The 25,884-nt window shown below is 51.9% G+C and overlaps 1 protein-coding gene and 1 long non-coding RNA gene across 2 annotated transcripts in view; one reads left to right on the forward strand and one right to left on the reverse strand.

The window, feature by feature from the left end:
- Positions 1–25,884, reverse strand: part of Sipa1l2 (signal induced proliferation associated 1 like 2) — a 129,601-nt gene that overhangs the window by 33,793 nt on the left and 69,924 nt on the right. Inside the window, 8 exon segments of the mRNA XM_048367379.1 lie at positions 2,889–3,465; positions 3,770–3,927; positions 9,458–9,561; positions 10,771–10,945; positions 11,933–12,121; positions 13,006–13,139; positions 22,497–22,722; positions 22,724–24,195. Coding sequence (XP_048223336.1) covers positions 2,889–3,465; positions 3,770–3,927; positions 9,458–9,561; positions 10,771–10,945; positions 11,933–12,121; positions 13,006–13,139; positions 22,497–22,722; positions 22,724–23,974 — 2,814 coding nt within the window. The 5' untranslated portion in view covers positions 23,975–24,195.
- On the forward strand, positions 5,553–7,794 carry LOC125366706. Its single transcript, XR_007213955.1, has 3 exons — positions 5,553–5,929; positions 7,626–7,628; positions 7,784–7,794. It is a non-coding gene; the product is annotated as an uncharacterized LOC125366706 (long non-coding RNA).

Consider the following 25,884-nt stretch of genomic DNA (forward strand, 5'->3'; position numbering starts at 1 on the left):
TGGAGAGAATGTATAAAACACTTTCAAAACCATGCAAGTCTCAACCATCAACCACTAAAACCAACTGGACAATTTTATTTCACATAAACAACAATGGGGCCCAAAGCACCTCCAAACATCCGCTTAGTGGCCCCCTGGCTCAGGCAGGATCCCAGTGAGGTCAGATGGTCAAGCTGCTAGCTGCTCTCTGTGCAGCACCCTGCCCACACCCTGTGCTGTCCCCTGGGGCCTCTCTTGTGACGTGATTGCCTGTGCTGCTAGCCAGGTGCCTGGCCATCTATTTACAGGGCACTAAACAGACCAGAGTGTGCGGCTGCAGTGGGGGGCTCCTGTGGCTACAGCCCCCTCCCCCCTCTGCCCCTCCCCCCCTGTCCCCTCCCCATCTGCCTCCACCCCCCCTCTGCCCCCTCTCCCTGCTCTGCAGTCTCTCTCCCATCTGCCTATCTCTGGGGGCCGCAGGCAAGCCCGGGGAGCAGCCGCTCCAGCGTGCATCCCGGAGAGTAAGAATCCGTAGGGTACCGGGCAGAGCATGAGTGGAGGGCCGGTTTCGCCCTCCTGGGGCTCCAAGCTCAGTAATTAGAACACTCAGCCCTCAGAGGCGCTGACTAAGCGCGAAGTTCAACGCCATGAAAGGAAAACATGGCTCATTAAACACCATTTGAGGACTCTGACATCACTGTTCTGAGGGAAATTTCAAGCTGGGAGGTATCACAGCCCATCTCCAAAGGCCTGGGGCGGGACACAAGTTTCAGTTTAATAAACGCTCCTCTTCTATGAACCATGCTCCGAGTACATGGATACCTGTTTAATGAGCCCTGGGCTGTGAGGGCAGCTGCGAGGCAGGGACACCCTCCCCACCGCCCCCCCCAACATCCCGCCTGTTTCCATGGCTACCCAAAACCATACACTGACAGCTCCTCTCAGACAAGCATGGCATTCTGGACTCAGCAGAAGGAAACAAGGGACTACAAAGGTTAGCTGGGGATAAAGTTTTCTAAGTTATACACTGCAGAAAGACAATAGCTGAAGAAGCACTTTCAGAGGACGTAAACCGTGGATGAAGCTTTCCCGCACGGCTTCCTCAAGTGTGTTTCACACAATCCCACCAAAAGATGACATCTTCACAGTGTGTCCAGACTTTCTTTCCTCCTTTCAAATGTTAATGAGATCATCAGAGGAGATTTAACGTTCACATAATGCAACAAAGAGCCATCACTGGGTGTTTCAGTCCTTCCGCCTCTGCCTCTTCTGCCAACCTCTTCCAGCTGCCCGCCTGCCGCCTCCCCTACTTCAGTTTTATATGTTGTTCTTTGCGTCCCAACAGCCTAAAAGTCTGAAAGGGCATGCTCTCCAACTTGCTGGAGTTCCTCATGGACTCCATGACCACTGGAAAGCAGCCTCCTCCCTGTTCCTGCGCCCAGGACTGGCTAGAACATTCACAGGGCTCAGTGCACAATACAATGCAGAGCCCTGATCCGGGAGTCACGCAGACAGCAGTGGGCCCTGCAGTCCCCCACCCTGTGTCTATCTCTCTCCACGGATCCGGAAGGCAGTTCCCAGGCCCTCGGGGCGTCCTCTGCGGCGTCCTGGCTCCTCTCCCTTCACAGTGCAGGGTGGCTTGTTTCCAGTGCCTCGAGTTATGAGTCACCCGCAGCCAGAGTAGGCTTTCTTCCCGACCTCTGGCAGCTTGGGCAATCGGGGCCTGGGCAGGGTGGGCCCATGGAGTGGAAAGCATCGGACCCCCGTAGGTGTGAGCAGCTGTGGCAGGTGTGCTTCGGTGGTCAGGGAAGTGGCATTTACACTGCATCTTCAGACGCACACTTGTGGTGATGCACAGCATTTGCAATCACCCAGAAGCTCAGGGTGGCCTGAGGTTCACAAGCCCTTGCTCTGGTGTGCGTGCCGCAGACACCGCCCGCTGCCTGAGCCCACATCCGCGTCTGCACACGCTCAGTGGGGCTTTACGGGTGGACGGTGTCTTCCAGAAGCAGCCCCCAAGGCTAACAGACACTGATTTAAATAAAAAGCATCTTCTAATAATAGATGGGAGATTTCCATCAGTGGGGGAAAAAGGAACAAGAATGGATATACATTTTTCCATTTGAAATGATTCATAGTTGACTATTTTGAATTAAAATAATAATACATCTTCCTTGAAGTTAGATTTACAAATGAGACATTTTATAGTCAAAGCATGTTTTCTTCTTATATTTTCTTCTTCTATCAAATAGCAAAAACTGGAAATAGTTTAATTTATTCACACTGCTCCACGGCATATACTCAAAATCTAAGTCTTGCTTTGTAAAAGTCAAGAGCAGGAATATGAGTGTTAAAAAACAGGGAGATGGATGTTGGGATTTTTGGACTAAAAATCACATCTAAATACAGAAGCTCTTTTAAGATGGATTTCTTGTACTTTAAGTTTTTCTATCTCAATGGCTATCTCTACAAAACACCCTTAGAACCCGCAGTGGGAAGATTAATACCATCCGATCTGGTTAGCGCTGAAAGGGAACTGCCCTGTGTGAACAGGCAGCGTGGACAGGGCACAGACCTGGACATTCAGACGGGCAGTGACTGTCCACCAGTGACCTGGGCAGGAGCGTCGGGTCAGTGACCACACACAGGGAGAACACACACACACTCTGGCCTTCCTTCACGTGCTATTAAATACATCTCAGTGTTCCTTTCAAAGGTAGAGCCACGTTTCAATCACTGTACGACGGGAGCTTTCTCTGCTCAGCGGCTCTGACAGGCTCTGCACCACGAGGAGCAGCAGCTCATTTCCCATTCACTGCAAAAGCAGAAGGGCGTCCCCCCATGGTGTCTACGGGGAACCTGGGGGTGAAACATGAGGATGGCAGGAAAAAAACAGACCAGGTACTTACGACTAGTCGCTGGACGATTTCTCGTATGTCTTCTGCACGGCTGTCCACTGAGGACAGCAGGATACACTCTCCCCTCTCGTAGAACACCTTGATACTCACTAACCCAGACGTCCACCCAATGACATCCCTGCTGGAGCAGTTGAACACCACGTTCTTGGAGTCCGTTTCTATCAGCATGATGAACTCGTTAGAAATCCCCAGGAGGCACTCGATGTCTGCGGACTGGCCGAAGTCGCGGGCCACCACGCGCCACAGGATGGCTCCGATGCTAAAAAGATGGGCGTCTTTCCTGGGCTTCACCCTCTCCTTCTTCTTCGCACCCAGGGTGATGAAGCTAAACTTGGCAGAGGTGTCCACTGTGGCAGTAGTGACAAAGTTCTCAGCCAGGTCCTTCAAGTACTCCTGCCTGGTTCGGGTGGCCATTGCTCGGAATTTTTCTGATTTATGGGCTGCATTTTCTGCATTAATTACTTTGGCTAACAGGAAGTCCCGAAACACTGCTGACTTTGGAAAAGTCACACCTTTAGGGATGGGGGGACCGAATGATGGAACATCCTTTGATCTGGAAACTCCAACACTGAGGAAGAAAACAGGACAAGAAGATGAGAGAAGCAACGTTTCCCTTCTGAAGGCCCAGCATGGGGCCTAGCAAGGTGAAGTTCTTTCAGGAAGTTGAGGGAAAGCACTATCTACCCCTTTTAATCACCAGGCCTTTATTTCTCTCCTACAAGGGGGCAGAATAGGGGGAAAGACCATTATTTCAAGGGAGCAGAGAGACTGAATGGGAAACAGAAACTTTGCAGGGCTGGACAAATAACCACAAGCTGAGGATGTGTGGAGAGGAGACCTGCTGGGGAGGCGCAGAGGAGCAGCGGGCTCACCTGTAGCACACATTCTCCGTGCAAGGGTTGTGCACTTTCACTATGACAAAGACGTGCTGAAAGTGGGAGCGGATGTTCTTGGGCGTGAACGGAAGAGCCCCAGGCTCCTGGAAGACGATGGTGACGATGTCGTTCCCGATGTGCCTCTTCCGTAGAAGCTGCAGGAAGGATGGGAGCACACGGTGACAAGCACGCCTCCTTCAGCACAACACACAAGGACACGCGAGAGCTCTCGCTTCCCAACAAGGCACAGGGAGGAGGGGAACCAGGGCGGGTCCCCGCTGGAAGAGCTCCACATGGCACCCATGCAGCAAAGCAGGCGGGTGCTGCAGACCCTGGGGAAGCAAATCCTAAATACTCAAAGGTCATCCCCAAGTTCCATGTGTCTTTTCTCTCTCTAGCTCCTTCCCCTACAATCCCCAAGCAGCCGTGAGCTTCAAACTGAAGATGTGAGGGGTCTGGGCGAGCATGCGTCTGCCAGAGGCCCTGCACGGCGGCACGCAGGCCTCAGCTGGTGCAGCACTCCTGCCCGGGGGCACTTCAGAAACACAACTGGAAACCACGGCTCCTGACTAAGTGAACTGAAGTGAGTCACGGGAAACGTGGCTTTCCTGTTGCCTTTCAATAGCTGTACAAAGGAGTTGCCGTTCGATGAAGCAGGTTGTGAACACAATGCGTCTTGACGACGTCACCCTTCCCCGCTCTCCCACACCCTTCCCAGCCCCCCCATCCTCTTCATTCTGTAGGAGATGCACTCCATTTTATGACTGCATTCTCTTCTCCTTCCTCTCTTCATTTGTTTACCCAATGCCATCTAGAAGCACAGAATTCTACTAGCTTGGTAGCCAGAAAATCCCATCCTGCGTCATCTTAGAAACTGCACATCTAGGGCTGGGGATACGGCCTAGTGGCAAGAGCGCTTGCCTCATACATGAAGCCCTGGGTTCGATTCCTCAGCACCACATATACAGAAAATGGCCAGAAGTGGCGCTGTGGCTCAAGTGGCAGAGTGCTAGCCTTGAGCAAAAAAGAAGCCAGGGACAGTGCTCAGGCCCTGAGTTCACCGCCTAGGACTGGCCCCCCCCCCAAAAAAAAGAAAGAAACTGCACATCTATAGGAGAGGAGGATCCTTAAGATCTGCAAATTGGGTGTGAAATGGCCCCTAAAAGATCCTGTGTTGAAAGCCCAGGCAGGAGTGGGAGGGCCTGAGCGGTGATGGGATCAGGGGGCCCTGGGGTAGGAGGGGCCTGGGAGGGACTCATCAGAGGTTTCCTCCAAAGGCCGGGTCCTAATGTGACAGGCATTCCTGGGAAGTGGAGGAACGTCAGGAGGTGGCACCTGGCTGGAAGGGACAGGTCGGCTGGGACTATGTCTGGTGGGTCTCCTGGCCCCTGTAGGGAGGGGCAGCCCGGCTGCCGTGAGACAGGCAGCTTGCCTTCACTGCGTCCTTCCACCTCACCACAGACGTCCAGACACAGGGGGACAGCTGACCACGGGCAGAAACCTCGGAAACACAAGCCAAACCAGCCTTCCCTCCTCTAGGTAGACTTTTCCAGGTGTTTTGTCGAAGCACTGACAAGCCGATTCACCGGCCAGTGGAACCACACTGTGGCTCCACTCACACCAGGCCCGACTCGTTCCTAGGGGCTGCACGCTCTCTACGACGTGGTTTACCGCTCCTGCATCGGGTCCCAGTCCTCACGAGGGTGGGGAGGGATAGGTCCTGCTGATGTGGTTTCCAGACGTCTACCACTGTGTCCAGTGCATATTTGATAAACAAATACGTGAGCCATACAAATCTACTTTACTGAGCTAGAAAACACACAGGAAATGTGTGATCTCCGCCTCGCCTCTCTGTGAATGCAGGCCAGCGCATTCATAAGTGAGGGCCTCTGTGTGTGCACACAGGCCGAGGGCACAGGGCGGTACTCAACACCTGTGATCTCCCCCAGGAGCCTGGCGCTAGTGCAGTGAACTCTCTTACCAGAAACCACAGAGGCAGCGGCCTCACCTTGAGTTTATTTGGCACCTACAGAGCACATTTCACTTTAGAGAGCATCAAGTTCAACTTTTAAATCCTTTTCAACCCAGACACAAAAAGGACTTCACTGCCAGTCCCTCGGTAGTGATTTACATAGTAACAGGCCCAGTGGAGTGGGGGTGAAACTCTCTGCAGGCCAGTGCACCCACTGATTTGTGTTCTGGAGAGCCTTAATCTCAGGTATAGCTACAAACTTCACCATACCCTGGGACACAGAACCAGTGAGCCACCCTGTCTGAATCTACAGCTTTAAAAAACTTTCCTAGCCTAAGTAAAATATAGCATCTCAAATAAATATTTACATTAAAAACTGAAAATTGATTGCCTAATCCTACGTGCTAGGCAAAAAGAATTCTTCCCTTTCTCCATTAATTGAAATGCACAATCACGGTCCAAATGTCCTGCAAGCAACAAGGGAAATTAGAGCCAAGAACAGTAAAGACAGAGATATGCCTGCAAGACGGTCAACGCTCTGTAGCGCGTGTTGAGGACAGCGTGCAGCCCCCAGGGAAGAGTCGGGCCTGGTGTGAGTGGAGCCACAGTGTGGTTCCACTGGCCGGTGAATCGGCTTGTCAGTGCTTCGGCAAAACACCTGGAAAAGTCTACCTAGAGGAGGGAAGGCTGGTTTGGCTTGTGTTTCCGAGGTTTCTGCCGGTGGTCAGCTGTCCCCCTGTGTCTGGACGTCTGTGGTGAGGTGGAAGGACGCAGTGAAGGCAAGCTGCCTGTCTCACGGCAGCCGGGCAGGGAGAGGGGCTGAGAGACCTGCACCCTCCAGCCAGTGGCCGACCCTGCGTGTCCCTCGGTGACCAGGAGCCAGGCAGGGGCTCTGCATGGCACCACCGCCTCCTGAAGTGATCACTGTGCTGCACCCCTGGTGCCCGAGGACTCTCTATTAACACCGGGGCGGCAGGACTCAGCCACGTCCCATGCCACCCACTGCTCTGTGGCCAGGGCCACGTTCCCCGTGGCTGTGGTTGCTCCAATGGTCCACGGTATGGTTACTCTTGCCAGCATCCCTCCTCTGGAGGATGATTTTACCCTTTACCACAGGAACATGTACAACACAGCTAAGACAACTTTGTGTCTAGTTACTGTGGCAACAAGCCAACCGCCTCTGTCCTTTTCTGAACACATTTCTCTTTGCTTTGTAAAGTGGGTCCCAAAGTGTTTTTAAAGTCTAGAGACTCTGACCACAGTCCTATAATGCACATCAATGCAGGAAATGCATAAAGTGGTGGCAGGGGATGTAAGTAAATGCAGTAAGAGCCAACTCCAAAGCTCTTGAAAGGAGACATAATGAAATAAGTGCTGTCCTTTCACAGGATTCTCCAGTTTAGAGATCAAAGAAATCAGACATCCTGGGAGCTAGCAGATGTATTAGTCAAAACGATGACGTCCAACATGACACTTCATGAGTCTCATAAAAGTGAATGTTTTCCTTAGTATTGAGTTTGCACGTTTTTCCCACAGCTCTATGACTGAAGGGAAGGGAGGGTGGCTATGAGGAGACGCAGCCCACGGGGGGGGGGGGGGGGGGGGGGGCGGAGCGCTGTTTGGAGAATTAATGAATGTTGTCTCCTGGGCTAGCTTCTTTGCAGATAATGCGTCAGTGCCACCAAGAGAGCCAGTGTACAGGATCCATCTGTGATGGTGAGTTACTAACGACCATCCCACGTGAAGTGAGGTAAGCATCAGAGCAAATCATTCTCACCGTGTCCCGGCCCTCTCCCTCTGCCAGCCTCTTGCCGGCACTGCACGGTCCCCCTGAAGTTGGAAGCCAAAGGTTCTAACTAGATAGGCCTCTAGGCCACACAGTTTGTTGTTGATACATGGCAATTTCTCTTTGGATCTCTAGCTTGGGAAATTTAACACACCTACCACTATGAGCCAACAACCATGCTAACTCTGGCTAACTCTAGGCTTTTGTGTGTGGAGTGAAGGGCAGTTATAGGCAGGCCACAAAATTCCCACAGAATGAAAGGCTAGGAGCTAGTTCTGAGTTATAGACATGGTAGGGACTCCAAGACTCTGGAGTTGTCATGTGCAAGAGGAAGGCTGGACTAGCTCAGGCCAGGTCCAGCGGCTCAAGTAACATGGGAACTGGCCAATGTGGCGAGAAATGCTGCGAGAAATGCTGCGATGGGCCTCAGGTGTCCCCACTCTGCTGGCCCGCTCTGCTTCTGAGCAATACCACCCAAGGCTTCATGACTGCTGGACTCACAGCAGGACAGCTAACCTGGTCTAAATCCTTCTCCTTAATGCCAACTGAATCTGCTCAGCATTACTGGAAATCAGTTTTTTAAGAGCAAACGTTCTTAAAGCACATGTAAACTTGTGCCTGCCCACTGAAGTATGCGTGAGGCCCTGAGATCAAACCCCAGTATTGTAAAGCACATAAACCAAACTCCACAGTACATACAGGTGATCGAGTGACTGCAATGCAATAACAGAGATATAGAACCAAGCAACTCTGAAGGTTGTAGGAAAAAGAATAATTAGTAGAAAACACCATAAAAAATTCAAGGGCACAGGGGTGAGCGTTAGACAGAAAATAACAAAACCCAGCTAGCAATCACCACGAGAAGAAAAATGAACTGAGGAGCTTTCCTTCCCTCTTGTGAAGAACCTGAGTAGGTGGAGCCCAAGTTCTTAACCCAGCGCTAAGGATGAGATCTAAGGTGCCTCTTCCACAGTGATGGGGAGGGGAGGGAGGGCGCCTCTTCCACAGTGATGGGGAAGGGAGGGAGGGCGCCTCTTCCACAGTGATGAGGAGGGGAGGAAGGGTGCTTCTTACACAGTGATGGAAATGGGAAGGAGGGTGCCTCTTAATGATGGGGAGGGGAGGGAGGTGGCCTTTTTTGGAGAAAAAAATGCAAATTCTGACTCTATTCATGGATTCCATGAATGATTTTTAAAAAGAAATAAGAAAATTATCTGGAAGGATGTTTCATTCCCTAGACAGATAACTGGTCTTGTTGCTTTGGTCCACCAAACTAGGCGAAGGCGGAGCAAGTGGGCGGCGTCTGGGGATGCGTGGAGGTGCAGGCTGCTGCAGCAGATCCCTGCTCCATTCTCAGAGCCTCTGTGCTGCACTGGCTGGGTCTGTGGACCCGGAATGAGGTGGGGAAGGAGGCTTCCTGCCCCAAGGGTCCTCATGGCCCTGCAGAAGGGCACCCCAGGCCTTCCCAGCATTTCTAGCAAGGTTTGCAAAACAACCTGCTTCACCCCACCCCCACTCAGCTGTTCAAGGGTGTTTGATGCATCATTCAAGTTTTCTTCATTCCTACAGATTCAAAGGTAATGGCTTCTCTTCTGTGAAAGGGTTAACACATCGAGGTCAATTAGCCTAATTAAAACACCAGCAACTACAAATAGTATTTCTGCAAGTCAGTATTCAGCCACATGCAGAAATCTAGGTTTGGTCATTGTGGTTGTTGCCCTTTTTGTAACGAATGCAGCTGGAACATTACCCTTAAGATTCTGTACAGCAGGCAATAGAGATAAGCACAGAATTGTGTTTCCTTACGAGAAAGAACAGTGATACTCCCATCAAGGCTTAAATATTTGCAACTGGTAAGAGAGCAGGAGATGGTCAATGTGGTCAGGAGAGCCCTCTGCTGTGGGGGCCCGAGGCTGTGGGGACGTACCTGCTGCCTGTTGTTTGGCATGTATGGAAGCAGGGTCGACACGTGGAACATGAGCTCGTAGTCTTTGTATGTGGTGTACAGGGAGTGGGTTCCTGTGGAATCCGCTGAAAGTAAAGATGACAAAGCAAGTCAGGCAAGTGTGGAGTCTGGGCTCTAACACTGAAGGCTACAGAAGGAGCCTGAGTTGAGAATACCACACCAAGCTGCCAACTAGCAGAGCCTGCACTGGGTCTCTCGTGCACGTCCCACTCTCAGCTTCCAGCAGCTCCCATCCAAAGCCCTTGCTCTGTCTTCCTGTGATCTCCACGCGTGGGGCGCTGGCGGAGCTGGCCTGGTGCAGGAGGGAGGCCAGCGGGGTCTAGGCACAAGGGTCGGAAGGGTGCTGAGCAGCCTGTGGCCTGACAGCGCCCTCATGTGAGCCGTCAGTCCTTCTGTAATCATTCTGGGGCACTAGAGCACAGAGAAGTGCAACTGGGTTGACGATGAGATTGGATATAAAACAATTGCTTTTAAAGAGTTCTTCCTCCACGGCCGTAACTTCCTTCTTGCATCAGTGACACGCAGCAGTGCCCAGCCTGCACATTAAGAATGGAGGGGACTCCCACTGAGTCTTCTGCATCAACCCACGTTAAGAAACGACAACTCCCGAACTCTGCCCACCATGGGTCAGTCATCTCTTGGAAAAGCAGAACAATTCTTGGCAAATTCACAATCCACCTAGGTTACTTACGGTATGACCTTACGGTATGATGCCTCTGGGTGTCTCTGCACTAGGAGGGTCAGAATTCTGGAGAGTTACAGGCTGATCTCCTCTCTCAGATCGTGGAGATATGAAGAATGACACTGAAGGTGGGTAATACTTCCCAAGGTGTGATCTAAAGGGCGACTTTGTTTGTTTTGAGACAGAATCTTACTCTGTTGTCCAGGCTGTTCCTTCAGAAATCTGTTGAAAGTTATGGCCTGACCTTTACAGCTCTGTGTGTATGACACACTAAGGTCTGGAGAGCATGCTCCTGTGCCCAGCATGGGAAACTTGTGCCTGTGCATGTGTGCATACACAGCCCACAAAACACATATACTCGTGTATGTACACACTCACATGCACATGCAGCACACATGTATAAATAGGTGCACATACAGTGTGTACAGTGCACACACATACAGACAGGTGCGCATGCACACATGCACAGTACACATATATACAGCGCAAACACACATAGACACATGTACACGCTCTGTGCATACACAGAGACAGGTACACACAGTGCACATACATGCACACATACAAATGTGTGCACACACACAGAGCTCACTTTTATTGTCCAGCTGGGCACGGTACTTGCTGAACCCTTTTAGCCGCACTCTCTGGCCCAGCAGGTCAAGGAACTCGTCAAAGGCCGGCCCGGCTGTCTCGTTGTTGTACATCTCCTCCTCTGTGCTCTGGCCTGCTTTGCAGTAAAGGACACCAATCTTGTGCTGAAAGCTCAGCTGAAATGGGAAGAAAGGTTAAGTAGACACACTCACTTTCAGCAAAATTACAAATATAGAAGTTTAGAGCTCTGTTCCCAGAAAAGCAAATCAGAACTGTTCCCATAAGCAAACAAGCAGGAAACAAAGCCACTGTTACCACACAGGCTGATATAAACCAGAACCAAACCCAGAGCCCCACACGGGCTAGAGCTGGAGGAGCTGGAAACCCTATGGAAGAGAACAGTGGCCAGGGCCATGTGGGTTCAGTGTGGGTTTCCGGAAGGGAAGATGGTCTGGTGCAAGCATCTCCTTATGCCCGCTTTGTACCTACTTAAATCTAATATGCTAGACTAGTGACTGGAAATATCTTCCAAGTGGCTAAAAAGATAAGGCCTTGGAGTATCAAAAGTTTTCCCTCCCAGATTCTAGAGCATTTTTCTTTTACAATCTATTTAAACATTCATAAGAATATGTAATACTAGAAGGAAAAAAAGAAATCAAATTAAGGTCTAGAAAGGCAAGAAGTCCTGTGGAAATTGTGAAGTATGTCATCTATAAACAGAACAACATTTTGTTTCCATAAAAGCAATTTTGGTTGTATAATAACAATCATTTCTCACATTTCTGACTAGCTTGTAGAGAAAACATCTGTTAAAGATACAACTTGCCACCCAGGGTCTTAGTAGCAACTGAAGAGCTCCTGCGGTGACACGCGGTGTGGGGCTTCCTCCCCAGGTGAGAGAGAAAGAGAATCTGACTCTCAGCGCTCGCGTCTTCCCAAGGAATGACGACTTCTCACTCATGCAATCAGAACCCTCCATCCTACTGCCCGTAGTCTGAGCCTCAAAGACTGGCAGATCCTGAGTCAGCACTAACTCCTTAGAGGCATCAACCCATGCCACTGTTCATTTTTGTAACTCACAGCAAAACCCCACATCTGACTATGGCAGAGGCGAGACGCAGGCTCATGCACCCCCGCCCCCTCCCCCATTACGCTGTGCGCACCCCTTGCTCGTCCAGCTTGAGCAGCTGCTCCGGGACCTTGGGGGAGCTGGAGGCCTGCCGCAGGCACTGGATGCTCAGCTCTGGGACGACGAACTCCAGCACTTCCTTGAGGGGGAGGCCCCGCGCGGTGCCGTGCCGGGCAGTGGAGGGCACAGCGTCCTCCAAGATGGCTCCGCGCAGGGTGGTCAGCTGCAGGCAAACACCAGACTTGGTTAGTGTCTGTTCCTGGATGCCTACACAAGAAACAATTAATCGTCTGCTTTCTAAATGGGTGAAGTTCAGCCACCTGTGGCTGGCTACTAGACAGTGTGAGTCTACAACTTGAACTGCCTGGCTCTGCAAGAGGGCTCACCTCGTCTGTACACGCCCAGCATTATGCCCAGCATTACGCCCAGGTCACAGGAAGCCCTGTACACATCAGGGCACATACCTGTGTCTCTGCACACATGCTCAAGCAACCTGCAGGACACGGGGGAGAGCTCTTGTTCACTCTGACTTGGAAGCAGCTGACCAAAACAGAACATGTGCCAGACAGGCTGAAGGAACAAACCCGCAGTGCTGACGAGAATCAACAGGCTAACGGCACAACACCCATAGTGAGGCGGGATCTAGTTCTTCCTGCTCAGCAGTCCACACTGCGCCATCTGTGAAATAGCCTCACTGCTCATTCGCAGCAAGACCAGCCAGGGTGGTGCAGGGTGGTGTTTGACACTGCCCAGCCGGGAGGCTCGCTAATCAGATGCGGGCCCTGTCCCAGGCTTTTGGGCTCTATGTGAGCTCTACAATCCATTTCAAGCTGACATGGATCGTGTCCTCTGTGCTTCAGCCTAGGACCTTCTATTTTCGTCATGTTATCCTTCCTGACAGGCAAGGTGGCAGCAAAGCCACTGCCACTTTCCATGATAGGTCTGCAAATCCTTCACTTGGAATAAAATTCTTCAGCCCCTTTCCAATGACTTTCAGTGTTTGATAATTAACATTAACTAATAACCACAATGTCAATGTCGCGAAACGGACGTATCAGCGGTATTCAGATTTCTATCAGGACAGTCAAAATGAAAGCATCCTGTTACCTCGCTCGTCCTGAAAGCCACCCTGTAGTTGAACTGGGGTCCTTCCTTCTCCTTGACCTCTTCCACCTTCTCCCTCCGGATGCTGACTGCCACGGGGCCTAGGTTTTCGTCTATTCCAAAGTAGTTCTGGTGTTCTATAAGATGAAGGAGCAGAGGCATCAGGAGAGGGGAAAGCAATGAGGGGCAGCGCAGCGCAGTGCAGTCTCTGGAAGAGTGGAGGTCACATGCTCCTCTCTCCCACAGGCGGTGGGTGGGATGTTGTTTCCAGTGCAGATGTGCTTTCTGCCTCACTTCGTCTCCCCTCTGGCTCGCCCTGCTCTCGTCCTGCTTCTCCCTAGTCAGCACGGCAGGAGGCTCCACTAAAAACGTGTGCCACCTGGCTGTTCTGTGGACGGCACCCTGGGAAAGGGTGGGCTCCCATCCATCCTCGCTAGCCGTTCAGAGTGAGTCAGCATCTTCCACCGGGTCTGGAAGGAGGCTCCAGAGGTTGCCTTGTGAGCCACCGGGGACACTGGGACTGATGGTCAGTGCAGTCTTGGCCGTCGGAGCAAGGCAACGGTGACACCCTCCCACGGTGTCTCTAGAAGGGCCATGGCAAAACCAGCAGCAGGAAGCCCGGAGGACTAGGATGCTGGGGTTGGATGAGACCTACCGATCCAGTGACTCCCCAACGAGGCTACGCACAATCTTTTCTTTCTCATAAATCAGTGGTCCTCAACAGAGCTCTGGACTCAGGCAATCCCCCAGAGAGGGGCTGCTGGGGCATGCTGGTCACCGCGCAGGTGATCCCACAGGACACACTTTGGTCTCTTACTCACCCATGGAATGACTCTATGCAAAGCGTCTCATCTCAAGATGCTAATCTGGGCAGAGCCCTTCTAGCGACGGAAACCCCTGCTCTGTGGGCAACCCCGGGACCACTGCACACCTTGCCTGCTGGCGTGCTCACCGACGTGGTCAAAATGCTTCGCTGCCACCTCCAAACTTGGCTTCCTCAGAAGTGGCCCCAACTCAGCCTTGCAGGTGCAGCCCTGTCAGGCGAGACAAATGTCCGCCAGCGCGGCTTGGAAACCTTCCTGCTCTGAGCAGCCCCGGCACTGCTGGCCCCAGCTTCCTGCAGCAGGGTAGCAGGCACACCCTCAGACACACACCGCTCCTTCACGTCTGGGTGAGCCATTCAGTCACAGTCACAACACTGACTTTCACGCGCCACGCGAAACACCCCTGTTGTCCATTGTCAAGGTCGCGGTGCAGGTGCAGGGTGACTTGCCTCACGTTTGGCTCTTGGTTACACGGCAACAGGATACAGGCACATTCTGAGCTTGAAGAAAACCCACAGGCTCTCTGGGGGCTTTGAGCTAAGCTCACCTTTCTTTCTTGAGACTTTCTTAGAGGGACCAGAGGAGTTTCTGAGACAGTAAGGCAGGGGAGTCTGTCAGGACAGGGGCCCTGCTCCACTCAGAACAAATATAACCGAAGGCCATGCAAGTGTACTCATCAGGCCCTGAAAGGCAAACGCTGCTTCACCGCCTGGACACGGGTGAGAGCATACCTGCATTCTTCCTCTCGCCAGCCAGGGCCCATCGGCAGGGAGGCTACGACAGCGGCTGAAAGGTGGATTGCTGAGTTAATGGTTCCTAAGTGACAAACACCTCCCTCAGCCCTGCCATGTGCTGATGGCGGCCCAGACAGGTGCTATGGACCTAACTCTAGTAAAACAAAACCCTCCACACAGGTCTGAGAGCAGAGCCAGCAGCAGGCATTTGTGAGCTTCATCAACAGCTACAAAACACTCAGAACACAGCAGCTACTAAACAGCATTATTTTATCACTTCGCGAGGCTGGCATCAGTAATGGCAATACATGGGACCCTATGGAACATATCTTTAACTCAATGCCAAGCCAGTTTAAAACTTCCATAGTCCCAGTTCACTTTCCAGACAAGAGCTTCTGCTTTTTCCACAGTGGGTTGTCTATCATTGCCCATTACAGTGAGAAAACAGTTCCCAAAGTACACAAACACACAACCAGGAGTTGGGCTCTCACTTCCTCCCTAGAACACACCCCTAGCCGCGTGAGCTCCACACTATGTGGTTTGATGGGCTCTGCAAGGTTTACCCAAAGACCTTCAGACTGTTGGGGAAAGAAAGAAAGAAACTGAAACCCCCTTTTGGTACACTTCACGAAGCCATCAGTCCTGACATCTCACACCTTAGTCATCCTAGTGCGCCGTTTGGCGGTCAGTGTGCTGCAGGGACAGAACACCGAATCTGTCAGCACCCAGGCAGGTGTCCGGGAAGAGGGGTGTAGCAGCATGTGGGGGGCTATGGAGGGTGCTAGGGCTGGGTTATGTCACAACGGAGGTGTGTGCTGAGAACTACACGCGGAGAAGCGCAAGTTTTTGTTTTTGTTTTGTTTTGGGTTTTTTTTTGGCCAGTCCTGGGGCTTGGACTCAGGGCCTGAGCACTGTCCCTGGCTTCTTCCCGCTCAAGGCTAACACTCTGCCACTTGAGCCACAGCGCCACTTCTGGCCGTTTTCTGTATATGTGGTGCTGGGGAATTGAACCCAGGGCCTCATGTACACGAGGCAAGCACTCTTGCCACTAGGCCATATCCCCAGCCCGAAGGGCAAGTTTTAATGCATATAAAGTTCACTTTCATTTTGACAAGCAAGGGAGGGGAGGGCAGAGAGAGAGAGAGAGAGAGAGAGAGAGAGAGAGAGAGAGAGAGAGAGAGAGAGAGAGAGAGCGCAAGAGCGCACAGGTGGACCTCAGGATGGAAGGAGCCTTCCAGAACCAAACTGTGAGCTTTCTGGCCAGAGAAGACCGACAAGGATACCTCCATTCTCCAGGAGATCTCACCCGCTGCTCAGGTAGCGTCTGTTTCTCACAATCACCACTCAATCTCATCCCACAGATTTACCTTACAGCAATGGTCTGGCCAAGGTCAGTGGATTCCTGTGCTAATAAGTCAACCTCCATCTTCCAGCCTGGGCCCTACTGTCCCGTGCTGGAACCTGACTGAAGGCTGTTCCTCCTGCTGTTATGTTTAGTGGCACTTAGCAGGAGGAGAAAGAACACATGCTTTTCATTCACATAGCAGGCCCAACCCCACTGACGTCACAGTAAATATCTACAATTCTAAGATACCTGCTTTGGACTCTGAATGTGGGCTTGGCTCCACCACCTATTAACTCTCGTTTAGAACCCTTCCTTAATCTCAGTATTGAGCCGAAACTGAAATATATACATACCAGTACTATCACCCTTGGCCTGGAAAAGCAAGAAGGCTCCTGCCAGAAAAGCTAAATCAAAACAGAAATTGAGAGCACATGAGGCAGATAACTGTGGGCATTTTGCTTCTGAGGTCCAAAGTCCAACATGGCTCCAAGTCGACCCAAAGAGGATTTTTCACTTTTATTCAATTTTTTTTGAGGATCTAACTTGTGGAAGAAAAAAAGTAATTGCAAAAAGAAAAATCTGTACGAAACAGAAACTTGTGTCAGTAACATTAGTAGAGATTTTTCACTTTCAATCCCAAACAATGGCTTGTAATCACTTGGAGAGAAGCTCAAGGCCAATTTTCTGGGGCACCTACAATATTTCACTAAATAACTGTCATCAGAAATGATACCGAGTAAAGTGGAGAGCCCAAATTTGTGTATTACCCATCACCATAAATAATAAGCAACTGGTGAAAGCTGGGTTTGCCCGCCCCATCTTCCTCTCTGACCCTCCCAGCCACGGCTGTCTTCCGTTTCCGTCCCGTCTCGTGACACAGGTGCTCCGGATGCAAGCGTGAGGGGAGGTCCCTGCGGCTGAGGCGTTACGCAGGAGGGTCACCGCGGTACAGGGCGCTCCGTCAGCGTTCATGCCTTCTCATTCTTTGCTAGTGGAAACCGTCATGCCTTTGGTTGCAGCCGGGAAAGCGTGAGGAAGCCTGGATATATTCTAAAGAGATTAAAACCCTCCCAGATGAGGGACCACGCTGTCTACCTGCTATACGGGAACCCACCGAGACACAGAAACCACACCCCCTTCCAGGCCTGCGGAGAGGACAAAGTTAACTCTTTTAAAGGATACATGCACTCCTTTCTCAGAAGACCTTACGTTTTCATGTGATCCAGGAAGGTCTCACCACCCTAGACAGAAGACAGGGCAGGCCCTTGGCGCCCTGCGTATCCTGACCTCCCCCCCACTGCCCAACAGCCTGGTCTTATTTCTGAGCTGATGATTTCCATAAAAATTGCTTTGAGGGTGAAGTAAATGAAATTGTTCTCTGGCAGAGCAGAAGCTGTGAAGAGACTGTTGAGAAGCTGAATGAGATTCCACATATTGTGTGAATACCACAGGACAAGATAAAAAAAAATGCTTAACAAGACTGCAATGTGGGAAATGAGATTCAGTGCCTCTCTGTGGTGCATTCTGGCTGCTCAGTGAAGAAGAAACAAAACAAAGAAACAATCCAAAGTACAAAGAGGGAGAGCAGGTGGCAGGTGCCCTGAGACACTGGCCTGAGGCTGGTTCTGGTCTCTGAAGTATACAAAGGAGAGAGATGTATTTGGCAGGAACCGCACTCTACACCCTGAGGTGAGGGGTGAAAGGCCAGCCTGTCATTAGCACTGGCACTGCAGCACGTTTGCAAGGGCAGCAAAGCCACCTGCTCAGAATCCTCCAGCCTCTTCCTGATACAGAGAAGAGGAGACTTACAGATGTTATCTTGCAGTGGGCCAGGCATTGTCAAGCTGACCCCTTAGGGGACCACGTGCCGCTGATCTGGGTAACACACCAGGGCACAGCTGGCTGCTCTCGAAATCCCCAAAGCAACTCTTGTTTCTTCTTCCCTACACACAATCCCGTGTCTGCATTCAGATCACCTTTCCTGATCCCCATCTATCGTAAAGCAGCTCTATCGTTCTACGCATATATGCCATCATACACTATTCTCTTCCTATCGATCATTCCAGGAGTCACAAAGAAAAAGCAATGTGAATGAAGTGTAACAGAGATGACTTTACAAGTCGCTCTGGGCCTCTGCAAGTGCTTCGTGGCCACCCCGAGAAGAGACAAGTTACTGTAGTATAAACTGTCTCCTTTTCTGACCCAATCTATAAAGTAGTAGTTTAGCTTGGAAAACCGGAGGCACTGCAGAAGAAGTAATAAAGTATTTACAACACTAAACTTTTTTTTTTTTAAACTGGCATCACCTTACCTCCCTACCAAGGAGGAAGCCCTGCTCTGACACCCGTTTACAGACAGAACTGGAGCTAGATTTGCTCAGAGTCACACTCTGCAGTACCTGCTAGAATGCAAGCTGGCAGCCTGGCTCCTGAACATTCATAGGAATAATTTATTCTAGGGGAGCAAGTTCACACAAAGACAGATGTCACAAACATCAAGCACTGTACTCATTAACCGATATGGTGACTACCATAAGGGAAAAGCCTTATACAACTACTTAAAGATAATCTTTTTTTTAAAGCAAGCAATGCAAGGAAGAAAACACAGCTGGCAGAGGGGACCGGTCTATCCTGAACCTGAGGATGGTATTTTCAAAGATGTGGTATGAAGGAAAGTGAGATGAGAACAGAGGCTGGAGACCAAAATGACACCACAAGGCCTCCCTTACTGATCTGTAACTCTTGGCAGCACGTGCTCTAAGGTGGAAGGGGTCGTGGAGTGGGAAAGGACACGGGAGGTGAGGACTCTGGTGAGGGGCAGCTGTCTGGCTTTTCTTTCACTTTTCAGGTGCGAGTGAATTGACACAAGGCAGGGTTAGCTTCCAGGTCCTCTCAGAGAGACCTTCCAGTCCCATAATCCTCACTTCCAGTTCCCTGTGCTGGAGCAGGACAGCCAGGGTCCCTAGTTCACCAGCCCATGAGCTGACCTACACAGAAAAACAGGCCCTTCCTCCATGACAGAGCCAAGGCCTGTTGGAGTGAAGGGCCAGCATGTCAGCCATGGCAGCAGCCCTTGGGGGGGGAGGGGTGGTGCCATGGTCCACCTGCTCCCCACACCTTACAGAGAACAGAGGCGGCCATGTTCCCTGCTGGTGGGTCCTGTGCGTAGCTGGGAAGCTCAGCCATGAGGACCTCCCTGGACCCAGGACCTCTATCTGTGACAGCCATTCTGTCCAGAAAGAAAAGTCTGAGCATGGAGCTGACTATGTCCTTGGGGGTGGGGGCAGGAGGGGATTTGTCCCTTAGAATAGTGCCATTGTTAGATAGTGCTCTATTCACCCGTATGAATTTGATAGTGTCCATTTCCCTATTACTTTTTGCCAGTGACCGTATAACACAGGCATGAAATTCAAAGCAAAGGCAGCTGTGTGACACTAGCATCTGTCATGCAGCGGTGGGTCCTGTCGGCATCTGCGGTAGCGACACCGGGGTGACTTAGGAGCAGAATGGGGTGGTGGGCCTCACCAGATGCCTTCCTCTGCCACAGACACGCGGCCTCTCTGCTTCACTCCTCACTCTAGCCACTGAAGCCCAGTGGTGCCCTTGAAATGCTGCACCTTGGCATAGACCAGGCTTTCTCCAGAAAGAAATGCCCTCCATGCTTTTGTAAGAAATCCTCCAATGACGTGCCGAGCCCATTGCAGTGACTAAGTGGGGCACCAAGAAGTTCCGGGATTTTCCCTACACAGAGGTGGAAAGTGAAGCCAGGTGTGTCCCCTCTGCCCCCGACCAGGCCTCTGGTGACCGAGTGGATCTCTGAGGAAGCTGTAATGGACATTTCTACTGAATGGCACAAAGACTTCCTGGCCACAAAATATAAGTTGGTGAGAGGACTGCTATAAAAATTTCACTTTATTGGATTATCTAGCAGATTTATGTCTGTCATGCTCCAGTTAATGTCTAAAAGGCTAGCACTGGGGTATGCAAAGAGCTGGATAAGAGCAGTTGCTAAAAATAATGAACCAGATAACGTATGCAGACAGGAGGCTGTAGAAAGAGCCCCTGGGTGTCAAGGATGCCGTGGAGAGAGACATGCTCTGGAACCAACTACACAGCTGGGCTAGGTCTACAAATCCCAAGGCTGGCATTTAGGCAGAAAGGCACTTGGGGTGACTGGTCTCCCATGCTACACAGCGACCTGGCATGGCTCCCATGGGAGCCCCATTTTACTCTTAAGTAGCTAGACACTCTTCTTTCTGGAAAGTTCCTACAGAAAGAATCCCGAGGTGCCCCCACTCCAGAGGACTTATGACCCTAAATGGCAAGGAGAGATCAGAGTCCTTGCTGGCACATGGGTGTATAAGGGAAAACCTCACAAAGGAAGGGAAGAGTCACACACACCAGCGGTGAGTACCCTAGGGTACTAGGCAGCAGGGACAGAAAACAACAGGGTCAGAGTAAATTTTCATCCACACCGGAAGCTCCTTACCACCTTCCTTACCACCTCAAAGCCTTCTCCAATATTCATGATTCTTTCCTTGCACTTGTCAGAAAATCCCCGGGGCAAGGTCAGCGTAAAGGCTGCATTTGGGGGTGGGTAGCACTGCCTTACATCTCACTGCCCACTGGCTCATCAGGTCTTAGGGAAGGGCAAGGGGGAACGTCTTCGAGTAAGGAAGCTCTACACCTTGCCACCCGCATCCTCAGGCACGGTTAAGGAGGAGACTTGGAGGGAGCCACGAGGCCTCTGGCCCCGCTGGACTTCGATGAAGCGAGGATGACTGAGCAGCAGCCATCTGCAGGACTGCGTGGCGCCCAGCGCAGGGCGGTTCCTGCCCATGGCCCTTCAAGGTCCACTCAGGCGAGGAGAGCTGGTGGAGAAGCAGCACTGATTCCATGGCCGGCGCCAGCCAGCTGAGGGGTGCTACTGCACACCAGCTGTGCCTGCCTCTGCCACCCCCTGCCCCCAAAACAAGCTGTATCACTGGAGGCTGGACAAGCGTCCCTGCCAATCTATGGTGGTGGCCACTCCTTGATGATCCATTTACAGAGTCATTAAAACGCCTCTCAGGGACTGTGTTACAAACACACCTTCCTATATAACTGACTAGTAAAGAGCTGCTTTATAAAGTTTGTACTTTAAAGTTTTCCCAATGACGAGGAGCCAAATTTCACACAGAACACAGAGCAGAAGAAGGGACTGCTCTGGCAAGTGTCACAGATTCCCAAAAGCTTCCACAGAGAAGAACTTGGAAAGGAGAAGAGAAACGGGTACAAAGACTGTTCTCAGAGAGGCCTGGGGCCAGCCTGTGCCAGCCTCTTTCCAAACACGCAATGTTCCCATGGCCCACGAGGAGCTTGTGCACAGTGGCCAAGTCACTGTGCAGGGAGGGGCCGAGGCCAGCGGTGAGCATCCAGAAACGCAGGGCCCAGCCCACTGCCCCTGGTCCCGAGAGCTCCACGGAGGACCACCAGTGTCCGCAAATCTCAGCTTCCAGTCACACAGGGCCTCAGGCAGGGCCACGCCCAGAGCTGCAGTGGAGGGGAGGGCGGGGCTGGCCTGGTCCTCTCCCGCTCCCCTGGAGCTCAGCGTCCTTCTCCAACACACAGCCCACGGCCCTGAAGATGGGGTGACCTCGGGGTGGCTGCCATGCCCTGGTGCCGCGGGCTCCACAGCAGTCAAGGACGCAGCCCTGCCTCGGCCAAGCCCCGCACCAGAGCTGAAGCCGATGCCCGCCCCCTTCCCACACCCGCACACCTGCGCTCCTGCATCCTGCGCTCCGGTGGGCATCCACACAGATCCTTCCAGGGTGCTTATCAATTTTTTATATTCAATCTGACACGTCTGACAACGTCATTTCCAATGCCCTCAAAAACCTGAAGTGGCAAATCAGAAAAGCCAGAGGAAACAAGTCACCTGCAGAGAAGTCTTCAAAACTATGGGGAAGGACAGGTGAGAATTCCAGACTGTACCAGAAACGACCTCCTAGAGTGGACTCCCCGGGTCCTGGCGACTCCACTGGTGGTAACCCGGGGCAGGAGCCCGTCTCCTCCACCACAGACACTTCTGGAGGCACGGGCTCTGCGTGGACCCTAACGCCAAGCACTCGCACACAACAGGGACATAAATAACTTTTATGTTCTCAAACTTCAGAGGATGAACCAAAAACGACATAAAACTCAGCCAGCCAGAATACTCACTCGAGGATTTTAGTGTGTCATAAATCTGGGAGACTTTGTTTCATGGCTAGCCTTGGGAGCCAGGGTCCATAGCAATTTTAACGAAGAAGCCTATTCCTCCAGGCTCCCCTTTCCAAAAGCAACCGACTTCCACTGTGAGCAGCCCGGACAGACAGAGACAGATAGACAGACAGAGATAGGCAGAAAGGAGGAGAGACACAGAACCGAGGAGGGCATTTCCATATCAGGGATTACAAACCAGCCAAGGTACACGTTTCTAACAAAGAGCAGTAAGGGTCAGTGACAGGGGACAAGCCAGGCCTGGTGGGCCTCAACCTGAGAACCCAAAGGCACTTGCTCCCACCCAGTGCGGGCGCAAGGGGGTCTTGGGAGGCCGCGGCGCCAGGCTCACCTTTCCCGTAGAAGAATTTGCGGTAGTAGTAGGCCCCCAGGTCGATGTGCTCTATTATGTAGCGCTTGACCTTCTCCCTGTGAACCGGCTGGCTCTCTCGGGGCACCTCCAGCACGGAGACGCCTGCGTTGGTGCAGTGGGAGCTGAGGGAAGACTCGAAGGAGCAGCTCTCGCCAGCACTGAAGGAGGCCGAGTTGGCCCGGGAGAGCGCAATACGCCGGTCACCCCTCCCCACCAGTCTCGTTTCGGAAGTAAGGGCAGCTCAGGACCAGGTCGTTGCTCTTGCCGTCGCCCTCGTCGGCGTCCAGGTTCTCCTTCGAGTTGAGGTCTTCCTTGCTGCCCAGGGGCGACTCGCAGCTGCCCACCGGGCCGGCAGCTGCGGGGGTCTGCGATGCAGCTGAAGCCCCTGTGGTGATGTTCTTCCTCTTCCCCACGCTGGCCCTGGTGGCCATGGCTTCGTTGATGTTGAACAGGATGCTCTGGACGTCGTAGTGTGCGAAGCAGCGCTGACAACTCCAGGGGCGAGCCCCCCGCTCAAGGCGGCCCTCCTCCAGGTCAGATGTGAACTTGAAGGCCTCGTGCTCGCTCTTCACAGTCCGCAGCTTTCGGAAGAGCGAAGTTTCCACTGACTCCGATTTCAATCTGCGCTTGAAAGGTTTGTTCCTGTCCCTCCCCATCAGGAGGGCACTGTCCATGTAGTCCAGCGCTGAGATGCGGACGAGCTCTCCCCTAGCAATCTGCGCTGCGGCGTGGAGGCTGGGGGAGATGGCAGGGTCGCAGGGGAAGAACTCAGGGAATCCAAAGGGGCTCGCGGCTTTGGGGTCATAATTGTCCACCCGATATCCTCGGAGCATCGCAAAGAAGTTCTCTCCAGACAAGCCCTGCCTGTCGATGGACGATGTGCTCCCGTACTCCCTGCGCAGGGCGGCCCCCGTGTTGGGGTTCACCGCACGCTGGTCTAGCACGTCCTCACCGTCAACGTCGCTGATGGTGACATCGCTATTGCTTCTCTGCCGTATGGGGTGCAGTCCTCTCTGGGAAGAATGGATGAAGAGGTCTCCAAGGGTGTACTTGGCCTCCACAAAGTCCAGGTCTAGCTGCTCCTCGTGCTGGGCGTCTCCCTGGTCGCTCTGCCCGTTCTGCAGCATGGAGGTGACGCTCTCATAGCTGGACTGCGACCGGCTTTCCCACAGCGTCTTACAGGCCAGATCCTTGGAGCAGTCCTTTTTGGGAGGCCATTCGGATACTCTGGCCCTCACACCCATCTTGGGCACAGCTGGGGTACCATTGGCTGGACCACCACTCTCACTGGGACTGGAGATACTTAAAGATGTAGCAGTTCCAATGTTGCCATTAATGGCTTTAAATTTTCGAGCAAAATAATCATCAGACTGCATGATTCCGGGAGTGTCCTTGAGCTTGGTGGCGACTCTGCCACGCTTGTGCCTCTCCGTTTGCAACTGCCGTGGGTCACTCATGTCCACAGGGGCAAACAGTCATCTCACCAGAGAGACTGGTACAACTCTAACCCCACCGTCACTCACAGCAGGAGACCAAGCGTGCAGGGCGCTGCGGTCTACAGTGCGCAGCCAACCGCAGATGCCACAACCATCTCCAAAATCACGGTGCTTCTCAGTCACCCCCACAACGCATCCTCTGTTCTTTTCCTCGAGACATCTGGTTAGGATACTTCCTTCACCTGAGTGAAGAGACAGGAAACAGTTAACACCATTAAAAAGGCTACAGTTCAAGGCTGATGTTCTACAGTCTGCATTGTCTTCTTGGATCCCCCAAGCTGGCACCAAGCCTCAATCACCACACTGTGTCTGGGTCTGGAGCTTGGGTCTTCCTCTGTGCAGGGCTGGCTACAACTCACACGCAGAACCAAGAAACAGTGCGGGGCTGTCTCCAACCCCAACCACCTCGGAGGCCGGCATACTTCCTCCTGACCCCACCCACCTCTGAGTCCAGAGCACTTCCTCCTCGGCCCAGGAGCACACGTTTCTTACTCCAGAGCCGAGCACTCATCCTTCTCCCACAAAAGCTCCCAGTGGCCATGAGCCACGACCTTCAGCTGTGTGCCCACAGTACCTCACGCAGCCGTGCAGCATAAAGAGAACAGCTACAGGGGTGAGAGGAGCAGAGTGTGTACGGTGAGCCTGACTTAGAGTTTCACTTTACAGTAGCTGAAGTGCCCCGCAGCAGAGGGACAATGCCAGGCACCGGCAATTGTTCACCACCAAGCTCGACCTCACAGACCGCTGAGGGAGGTAAGGCTCTCAAGGACTTGGTGCCTGGAAGAGCAGTTGTCTGCCTGACTACGCCACAAACTACTCGTTAATGGTATGAATTATTGTTAACTAAAGGCACCAGACACATAAAACAGGTAGTTGATGAGAAACATGACCTGATTTATCTCAGCTCTTCAGCTGCAAGTGTTTCTTTCATCTCAGTAGCCTTAATTAGATTAAAAACCTTTCTGGGTATTACATATTTCCCAAGTTCATGACAGGCTGAGTATTCACTGACTTATGAACAAAAGAATAACCCATTCCCATCACTGCCCCCCTGTACTAAGGCTTGAACTCTGCCTTGGGCTTGCCTTCTTGCTCATGGCTGGTACTTTACCACTTGAGTCACATCTCCAGTCCAGCTTTTTACTGGTTAACTGACGTTGCAGTCTCATAAACTTTGCTTTTTCCATTTTTTTTTAAATGAAAAGCATTGCTGCGGACTTTTTTTTTTGCCCTGCCTGGCTTTGAACTATGATCCTTCAGGTTGTAGCCTTCTAAGGAGCTAGGATTCCAAGCATGAATCACTGGTTCCTGTCCAACCTCTTCTACAAAGTAGGATGGTGAAAAAGAATAATAAAGCCGGTACTCTTCAACACAGGATACAAATGGAAAACACTAAAATCCAACCAGCTAAAACCCACGACACTTTCCTACTCCTGATGGTGAGGGTACAAGTGGACACCTCTTGGAGGAGCAAAGATTCCCTACAATGCCAATCACTTTCCTCCCTATTACAACCTATCTGTGTGGGCAGGGAGTGTGCTGCTTACCCAGGGTGGTCTCACAGCTGAGGAAACATGGTCGTTCAGGATGAGGCACACACAGGAGGTAAGATAATCAAACGTAGGAAAAGACCAGACATCCTGGCTAGGCTCAGAGAGCAGGTGAATGACTGCACTTGCCCATTCTGCTTAGGGTTATTATGTTTCAAAGGATCTATGAATTACAGTTATTTCCTATACAATTTATTCTATTATCAAATCTGTCCCAGGATACTGAGAAAGCAAAAGAGGTACAAAGGAAAACAGGCTCTTCCTGTAATTGATTCACTGTGGGGTGGGGTAGGAGGGAGTGGCTTCTATTGAATTTATTGG

Source organism: Perognathus longimembris, chromosome 18 (assembly GCF_023159225.1).
Source record: "Perognathus longimembris pacificus isolate PPM17 chromosome 18, ASM2315922v1, whole genome shotgun sequence".
NCBI classification, from domain to species: domain Eukaryota; kingdom Metazoa; phylum Chordata; class Mammalia; order Rodentia; family Heteromyidae; genus Perognathus; species Perognathus longimembris.